General features: G+C 42.2%; 1 protein-coding gene across 2 annotated transcripts; it reads left to right on the forward strand.

The window, feature by feature from the left end:
• The first annotated feature begins 3,984 nt into the window (after positions 1 to 3,984).
• On the forward strand, positions 3,985 to 9,610 carry MED31 (mediator complex subunit 31). Of its 2 annotated transcripts, none has more exons than XM_074890299.1 (4): positions 3,985 to 4,110; positions 6,885 to 6,962; positions 7,550 to 7,646; positions 8,385 to 9,610. In XM_074890299.1, the coding sequence occupies exons 1-4, from the start codon at positions 4,101 to 4,103 to the stop codon at positions 8,575 to 8,577; spliced, it is 378 nt and encodes a 125-aa protein (XP_074746400.1). In that variant the 5' UTR covers positions 3,985 to 4,100; the 3' UTR covers positions 8,578 to 9,610. The 2 variants fall into 2 exon arrangements, with proteins under 2 accessions (XP_074746400.1, XP_074746399.1); XM_074890298.1 differs by lacking the exon at positions 3,985 to 4,110 and adding an exon at positions 6,008 to 6,417.
• Positions 9,611 to 9,672: the final 62 nt, after the last annotated feature.

Consider the following 9,672-nt stretch of genomic DNA (forward strand, 5'->3'; position numbering starts at 1 on the left):
TTAAATAAGTGGAATGCATATCCAGCTAAAAATTACATTTTTGTTGGTTACATGTATACAGTGTGGAAAACACTGCAGGTGACTGGAATAGACAACTTTAATTAAAAGATAATGGTTTCCACCCTTAAGCCCTCAGAAGCAACTCTGAATTAAGCCCTAGACAGGAACATGCGAGATCTTTATCTACAGGAGATATCTTGTTATCAATTTGAAATGGAATCTCTGAGTCCTCCAAAGAATCAAGTGCCTTTATAATACCTCAAATATTTAAGGAGAGACCCTTTTTTGGCAAGATGGAGGATACTTCATTTAATATTAAGAAAAGTCCAAAGTTCTGCATGACAGTTGGAAAAAGAGGTTGAAATACAGACATTGATATCAAACAATTGATGATAGCAGAAACATTATGTTATTTCACAGACCTGGAAAGACCTTTTGGTATCCTGGTGTCTGTGGTTTTCCTACACACAGCATTGACAAAGACATGTCACAAACCTGATTTATTGTCACTCAGCTACTATCTGTGATTGCTACAGCAGCCATGTGTCATTTTTTGAATGAAGTTTTCAACTTTCAACAGCTTAATTTGCTTAAGGTAGAAAACATCTCATTTATTTCTGTTTGTTGGATAATATATCTGTGGTTTAAATATAAATCCACTATTATTTTAGCATACGCTGTCAAAATGTCTCAGAAAAAAATAAGGTTGCAGAAAGTTTTTAGACAGACAGCAACAGCAATGGAAGTCTAGTCCCTATAAAAGGAGAAACTGAGGCAGCAATGTTTTTCTGGTTTCACAACAATATGGAAAATTCCTTTCTCACAGTTATATATGTTAACACTTATACCCTGAAAGTTTGACTCAACTGGTATTTAAAAGCAGAAAAAAAATCCAACTTTTCCTAGAGAATGTTCTTAGTTATTATACTATGATCCTGACTTTAAATTTTGTTCCCAGTTTTGATGGCCAAGAATTGAAATGTTTGACTTAACTCTGGCAAACCTACATAGTAATTTATTCCTGTGACCAATCCTTTTTTAGGATTCTCTCCTCTGAAGTCAGTCTTGGGAGAGAAATCACATTCCAGAATAGCAATGCAGACACGTGGGATCTGTTTGATCTCTGCTTTTAGCCCAAAGTCTGTGTTTACTGGGGAGTGACTTGTTATGTTTTGATATAGTAATGGTAGTATTCCACAACCACTAAAACCTTGTCTAAAAAAAGCAACCCTATTTTATTAAGAAAAACTATGCATAAATCCTTTTTAGATGTTTTTTGTAACCCAATTCCCAGGAAAAAAAAAATCATACTGCATAGGAAAAGATAGTATTATAGAAAATTGCTAACTCAGGTGCTGAAAATAGTTCAACAAATGAAAATAGCAGAGCACTAAAAAAAGAAAAAGGGGGGAAAAAATCAGTCAGGTTTCAGGTAAGTCTGTTTACAGTGTGCTGTTGCACAAGTGCCTAATGCAATTGTCATAGCAGTGAACCTAAGCTGGTTTGACAGTGCTAAACCACTGGGGCTTTCGTTTCAGCCGAGTTACGAGAATTTAGCATTAGCACCAGGCAGAGCTGCAACTTCTGGAAAAAATTTACAGTCTCTGGAGCTGGGCTCCTCTCCAGGGTGCTGATGCAACAGAGGAGGTCTGCTCTGCACGCTTGCAGCATTTGTTTATTAACTGGTTTCACTCTGATGGATACAATTTTTTTTAATGAATGAAGAATTAAGTGCAGAGGTTGACTGAAATCTACTTGGCTCATTGTAAAGCTGCTATGAAAACCAAAATAAAGTCCAAGCTCAAATCTCTGTCCAATGTGAAGAAAAAAACCCCCCCAAACATAATTTAGCATTTTAGGGTTGAGTCTCTCTGTTTCCTTCTGCTCTGAAGTGATCAATAATGTCTTCTCTAGTACAAAGTTAAAATGAATGTTCTGCAGACACAAACACAAGATCATCCTCTTTTTATCCTTCCCAGCTCAAGCATTTATCCATCCATCTGAGGAAAAGACGTGACTAGAATATTGACCCCAAAGCTACCTTTTAATGGAATAGGAACTGAATTGCCTATATGGTAAAAGCTCCCTTACATGACAGAACAAACCATTACTCCAACATTAACTTTCTTCAAAAAGATTATTTACTCACATAGTACATCATTAAATCTGTGATGTTAGAGCATGAACATTTCAGATCTGGAACACGAGGTCTTCCTGAGAAACCCGGAGGACTGATGACTCACTAATGGCAGCAATGATAAAAACATAAATATCCATGGCAAAAATGAGCACCTCAAGCCATGTCACTGCCTCCCAGAAGAGCAACAACAGTGCCAGGTAAGTAGAATGAAAAATTCCAGCCTTGAGATATTCACTGTGGGTTTAAGACAGGCTGCTCTCTAGGTAAAGACTCTGTCCAGAGACAAACCCTCCTACAGTTCCACTGCGAGGGGGCTCTAACATGAGCTCAGCTGGAGTTTTAGACATTATAAAACCTCCACAAAAAGAAGCTACAGAAAAACATAGTATGTAAGTTCTGCTGTTCATGGATTTACTTGGCTTATTTTCATTTCTGTTGGTGCATCCTAGCTCTAATAAAGTGATTTTTAAAATCACTCATATTGAATTCTGACTTGAAATATTTTGTACTGTTAGAAAAGCAGTAACCTCTTACTATAGATCATAAAGAGATCAAAATGTCAAATAATAATTTCTGCTTGATTATTAAGTACAGAGCGCTTGGTTTATATCATAATCACCAAATTGCGTACAGAAATGAGTAGTTCTTAAGGATTTTCCTCCAACCAACTTTGCAATGTCTCAATCCAAACTGATTTCACGTTTGGAAAAGACTTCTGCACCCATTTTATAACAAGTCCATCATTTCTGGAAGATCAGTTACATTTAATCTCCTGTTCTGCTCCAGAAATGCTGTTGCTATTGTTCTGGGACAGTACAGAACTCTTAAAATGTCCTCCTTACCCATCTACCAGAGGACAGGTCCCATGGCTGGTTTGTGGTATTGGGGTGACACTGACAAAACGCGAGCCTTTCCACCCATATTACTCTTAGAAGGAAACAAGCCTATAAAATGTAGATGTAAGGGTGTTATCTTTCTGCCTACGCTGGATCCCATTGGAACTAGCGTCGCATATGTGACTTTTTTTTTTTTTTTCACAGATGGTGAAAGCTTGCAGATTTTTGGAGACTGCCCCATAAAGATGGTAAGTGAAGTTTTCAGAAGTTCATTTGTTTTGCTTGCAAAGTTTTCAGAGTGATTTATGTAAAACTGACCTTTGGTCGTTTGAAAATACACTGGTGTTTGTACTTTGATTTCTGAGTAGTTTGATTTTTGACTTCTGTCACTTGTTTGGAGTGAGCTGCAGCAGCAGCCCACAGGACAGCAGAGCAACCTGAAAAGGAAGGACTTTTTCCAGTACTATATTCGGTCTGGGTTTTTATTTGGATATCGCAATCTCTGAACTCTTTCCAACTACAGATATTATAGCATAAGCCCTGCTACTTTAGCACTGACAGGGGGTATTCCCTTACCTACTGGTGAACGAATGATGGCCGTTATACCCGAAATCCCAATTCCTGTGTATCTTATCTACGTGTTTCCCTGTAATGTTGTTATGGGGGAAATGCTCCCTCTGAGCAGTGTCCGTTTCCCTCATGAAACTGGTGAAACTAATTTTTTAGGCAGCTGAAAATTTAAAATAATCAGCGTTTGTCCCAGGGACGTTAGATCAGCATCTAACCACGACGCAGAACGAGGGATCCTGCCATCGTACGTCTGAGAAGGGCGAGGGCACGTTTTCACGAGGAGCTCCCTTTCCCGCGGCAGAACCGCAGCGCAGGAGGCGGCGGCGGCCCCGGATCGGTCGATCGCTCCCGCTCTCCCGGCGCGCTCCGCCGCCCCGCCCGGGCCCGCCCTGAGGCCCCGCCCCGCCCCGCCTTGCCCCGCCCCGGGCAGCGGCCGCCACCGCCTTCCCCTTCCCGCCGAGCCTGAGGGCAGCGCGCGCCCGGGCCCGCCCGCTGGCAGTGGCGTCCTCGCCGCCATCTTGCGCTCGGGCGGGCCGCGCAGCCCGGCCGCCACCATGGAGACAGGTGAGGGGGGGCGGCCGCTGGAGCGCCGGGCCCGGGCGGGCCGAGAGCTTGCGGCCCGGGGAGAGGCCGCCCGCGGTGCCGCCGCGCGGGAGCTGGCGGGCGGCGGGGGCTGGGCGGGTTCCGAGCCCGCTTCCCCGGAGAAGGGGCCTGGGGCGGCTGCCGCCGCGCCAGCGGTTGCGGAGCTCGGCCCCGCTTCCCCAGAGCTCCTGAGGCGCCTTGGCGGCGGCTGACGCCGCGACCCCGCCTGTAACGTTTGTCCCGGCTCTGCGAACGCGGCTCGAGCACCAACGGGGCCTTCGCCGGTCCCCGCTGTGCTTCCCCTGCCTTCCCGTGGGAAGCGCCGGCTCTCCCGGCCCCCGCGAGCCCCAGGCGTTTAGGAGGAGGACGGCGTCTTTGGGTGCAGCCTCTTCGGAAGCAGCTGTGGGGGGGCGAAAGTGGCCTCGGTCGCGTGCCGAGTGGTGGCCGGTGGTCACAGCAGAGCCCTGAGCCGCGCTGTCGTCAGGGGGGTTCGGGGCCTGGCCCATAGGGTTGAGGCTTGGGCGTTCTCCTTAGGGTTCCTCGAGCTCTCGGCCCGCGTTGTACTGCGCTTGTGTTCTCTCATCAGAAAAAAAATAACTATTTTTTGAAGGACGTGGCCTTTTCTCTGTAGTATGGAAATGTTCTGAGGTGTGAGACGAGCTCCCTAAGGAACTAGAGACTTGTCACTAAAATGTAATGGCAAATAGGATTTACCAAATTACTGTCACCTAATTTTTATGTCATAAGTTTTATAAGTATATATTATACATAATAAAATACAGAATATATATACATAAATAATTACTCCTACTTTAAGTATTTTATTTAGTCTTCACTGGTGCTACAGAAATTAAAAGAACTAAAGGCAGTGTGGGCTATTTTAAACAGATTAAAAAATGACTGTTTAGTAGTTTGTAAAAAATAAATGTAGAGTCATCATTTACATTGGTGGTTTTTTTTTTTTTTCCTCTGTTGGGATCCCCTAGAGCTTATGTTCTCAATTCAATATTTAATATTTTCAAAATTAATACAAACATAGGTGAGATGGTAAAAATAGGTGAGGGAAAATCCATAATAACCAACCTGGATCAAATAACATTGTTTACACCAATAGCGAAATGTTTTTCTAGAATACAGTGATGCTGAAAAAGAATTTAAAATGAAGGTACTTTGATGGTGTGATTCTAAAAATAAGAAGGTCAGTTGATTCTTTATTTCTCTCTTTTGGTACGGTAGCCCCCAGCTTGTATAATAATGGGCATAAATGCAAAAATTAAGTGAATTTCTTATGACCGCTGCTAAACAGGCAAAAGCTGTCAGTACCCAGCTTTGATCTGGAATTGGGGTCAAGTAGGCTGTGCTTCCACATTTTGCCTTTCAGGTCAGGACGGTTTGTCAGAATTTCATAATTGTTCACATTCAGAGGAACCTTTGGAGATCATCTAGCCCAGCCCCCTGCTCCAAGCAGGGTCAACTAGACCAGGTTGTTCAGGACCTTGTTTAGTAAGGTCCTCAGTATCCTCGAGGATATTCCTCTCTGGGAAACACAGTCCTACGATCAATCACCTTCACAGTAAAAAACCCCAAATAAGCCCCAAACACACACAAAGAAGCCCACAACCCCCCAAACTTATGTTTAAAAGGAATTTCCTGTATTTCAGTTTGTGCCCATTGCCTTTTGTCTTTTTTTCTGGGCACCACTGAGAAGAGTTTGATTCTGTCTTCGTTCCCTTGCACTGGTGAGATCATCCCCGAGCCTGTTCTCAAAGCTGACTGGCCCCAGCTTGCTCAGCCTCTCTTTGTATGTCGGAAACTCCATTCCTGTAATTATCTTTAATTATCTTTGCGTGCTCCCGTGTGTCCGTGTCTTCCTCGTCCTGGGGAGCCCAGGACGGGGCGTGGCGGAGGGGGCCCCGCCGGTGCTGAGGGGGGATCAGTGCCCGGACCCGCTGGCGGCGCAGCCCCAGAGGCTGCTGAGCTGCCCTGCGCAGCGGCTCACCGCAGGTCACCTTCGCTTGTCCAGCAGGACCCGGGTCCTCTGCTAAAAGCTGCTTTTCAGGGGGCCAGCCCCCAGCCTGCCCTGTTGCACAGGGTTGTTCCTCTGCCGGTGCTGGACCTGGTGTTTCTCTCTGTGGAACTTCATGAGAGTCCCGCTGGCCCATTCCTCCAGCTGCTGGGGTCCCTCTGAGCCCAGTGTCACGGGATCTGCACGCTGCCTGTGTGGGGGTCTGTTACTCGTCACAGCCCCAGATCCCCTGTCAGCCCCGACGTTTACCACCAGCGATGGGTGTACGTTGTGCTGTGAGCACACCGCAGTATTTCTACTAGTGCACTATATCAAGATACCTTTCTGAAAAAAAAAAAATTTCTGGCTTGTGCTACTTTTAAAAATACAACTTAAGATTTTGGTGGGCTCTTCACTTCCCTATTCTTACCTTCTTCAGTTTCCCTGTACAAACATTCTAGGCTTCTTGCGCTTCCCTTTTCCTTCACTCTAAACAAAGTGTTGGTGGGCATTCCTCCGTTCTTTCCACTTGCTTGACTGTAAAAAAAAAACCAAACTCCAGTGTGTTTATCAGTGCAGGCCCAACCCTGATTTATGTGATGCTTTGCTAAATGAATCCCTATTTATTATGGGAAATTACTGATTTTTCTCCCGTTAAACATGTTATCTCTGTTTGTATGGCTCAAACTGAGAAAATTACTTTCAGATCGATTGTGTGAGTCCAATTCTTACTATTTTTCTCATGTATCAGATGATACAGGAAATCGACTTCGGTTCCAGCTGGAGTTAGAGTTTGTGCAATGTCTGGCAAATCCAAATTACCTCAACTGTGAGTACTTAAAAGTAAATACCAGGGTCCTGAGGAGTGAATATAGTTTAATGGTCTTTATTATTACTGGTAATGTTAAACAGGGAGGGAGAGGGCTAAACAAAGAAAAGGGAATGGTAGTCTGTAAATAATGTGTCTGGATTTCTAACAGGTGGGTTTTTTAAAATGCAAAATGTTTTATTGGCTGAAATAAAAAAAAATTGCTTAAGTCCAGTCTGTAGTTAAAAAGTAGTGTCAACAATATTCCTTCATCTGAAAACAGAATTGTACTAATGTTAATAATAGTTTCAGGTACTATACTTAATTCCCTGCCCATTTTGGTACTACAGTCAAAATTTCCTGTTGCAGAAAGGTGTTCTCTTTCTTGCTGTTGTATGGAAGATACATACTGTAAGTGCCTAGTACGTTGACATAAAAAAATATTTTTCCCTGTGTTTTTTTCATTTTGAATTAGCAAAATTTGATTGTAATGATAAAGTTTTGACTAAAGTGCCTCTTTGTTTAGTTTTGTGAATACATATTCAAGTTTGTCAGATTTTTTTCACGCATCTGTAACTGACAATTCCTTATTTGTCATTTTATTTCAGTTCTTGCACAAAGAGGCTACTTCAAAGACAAGGCTTTTGTAAATTATCTTAAATATTTACTTTATTGGAAAGAACCTGAATATGCAAAATACCTGAAGTAAGTGTTAAAATCTCTTAGGTTTCTGCATTTTAATGGTTTGACATTTGCCTTCTCATAGGTCCTGTACAGCAGCATGTCAGTATTTGATTTCTCCCGTAACCTTACCTTTTTTCTCCCTACTGTGTTCACATGCAGTATCAGTTTTCCTGTTTCCAACAGTTCAGATGTAGCAAGGATACGTTAAAATGTCTTTCACAAGTCGCGCATGGAATCTTCCTTTTGCAGCCTTTATCTGCACTTTACCATTTGTTTAAAATAGAACTATTGAACATTATGGTACAAAACTACTTCAGTTAGGCCCAGTAAGTACATTTTAAGAGTAATTTTGCATTGTTGATGCTTAGACGAAACAAAGATGACCTTGCATTTCTGTGAGTGTGCAAACCCTTCAAATTTGGGGGAAACAGTTCTTGGTTATGTTCTTTAAATGAGCTCTAGAAGCAGATATTATAGTTGTCACGTATTTGCTTTAGTAAAATCCAGCCATTAGAAAAGCTAGTCTCAGCAAGCATGTGTATGCATTTATAAACTGTTCTTGAACTCCCTCATTTTCTAGCCTAATCCTGACGTTAGCAAGTTACAGGGTGTGGAGTATGTACAGTCTTAAGTGGTTTGATACTTAAGTAAAGCACATACATGATAAAACTAAAATAATGAGCTGCAAAATTATTGGAGACTCCAGTTTTACTGTACCTTGTAAAAACTTGTATTAAAGTATGTTTATTTTTAATCCAGGTATCCTCAGTGTTTGCATATGTTAGAGCTGCTCCAGTATGAACACTTCCGCAAAGAACTGGTCAATGCTCAGTGTGCTAAATTTATTGATGAGCAACAGATTCTTCACTGGCAGCACTATTCTCGGAAAAGAATGCGTCTCCAGCAAGCGCTTGCAGAGCAGCAGCAACAAAACAACACCTCTGTAAAATGAAACACGCTTGGAGGAGTGATGATAAGGTGTCCTCTGTCTCAGCTGAAGCATTTACAAGAGAGGCATGAACCCTTTTGTAGGTTTGGCTCTGGGTGTGCATACATTGGATTTTTCATTTATCAAGTGACTAGGTTTCTTTTTTCTTTCATCAACTTTAAAGATACAAGACCGATAAACACCTACTTCTGCAATATATTTTGTAGCCTGGACAATTTTGTAAGAGCATTACTTACTGTAGTTATTGGTTCCTCTTGATTTTGAAAACAAAACATAGTTTTGTTATTGATATTTAAGTATATAACAAAAAGTGTAGCTCAGAAGTCTGCTCTTAGGAGGCATTTTCCCTGGAGAATAATGATGTGTGTCAGCGTGTGGCTAAGAACTCCCTCATGTACAACTATTTACAACTGCAGGATGAGCAAAGTTGAAGTGATGATACTGTACAAAATCTAAATTGTGGACTTTTGCCTTGAAACAGAGCCAAGCTATTACTTGTCATCGCTGTTTATCTGGCAATCATTGTTGCTGGGGGTCTTACAGAGTTTTCCTTACAGCATTTTACAGATAGAAATTGAAGTGTGACAAGACAAGGACTGCAGGAGTGGAGCAGAGAGAAGTAATAAACTTTGCAGATACTGAACAGAAGGAATTGGGCTGTAGCTCTGTCTAGTCCATTCCAGGAAGCTTACTTTAATCTTGGTTTTCTGCCAGTGAAACAGTGGCTGCTCTTAGGCTTAGGCAAAGTGAAAACACTTTGTGTTACAAAAAAATGCTTGCAGTATTGGAGAAGCATTTGCCATTTATGCCTCTCTAGTTTTTATTGTAAGAACACCATCTTGGCAGTTGTCAGGGATTTAATGTTCATATTTTAGATTGTATTCGTGCTGCATTCATGTTATATTTCGTATCCTTGTAGGAGCAGGTACCGTTACTGTTAACCCTTAACGTGTGATCAGAGACACCAAGACTGTCAGCCGTCAGCTTATCAGACTGAACAGATAAGCCATTAAACATCTTTGACATTGAAAATTTATCTTAACAGCTTCAGTAGCTATGTGAAATCAGATTTAGGAAGAACAAGGAGATTTTTCTGTC

The sequence above is a fragment of the Strix uralensis genome, chromosome 20 (genome assembly GCF_047716275.1).
Source record: "Strix uralensis isolate ZFMK-TIS-50842 chromosome 20, bStrUra1, whole genome shotgun sequence".
Taxonomy (NCBI): Eukaryota; Metazoa; Chordata; class Aves; order Strigiformes; family Strigidae; genus Strix; species Strix uralensis.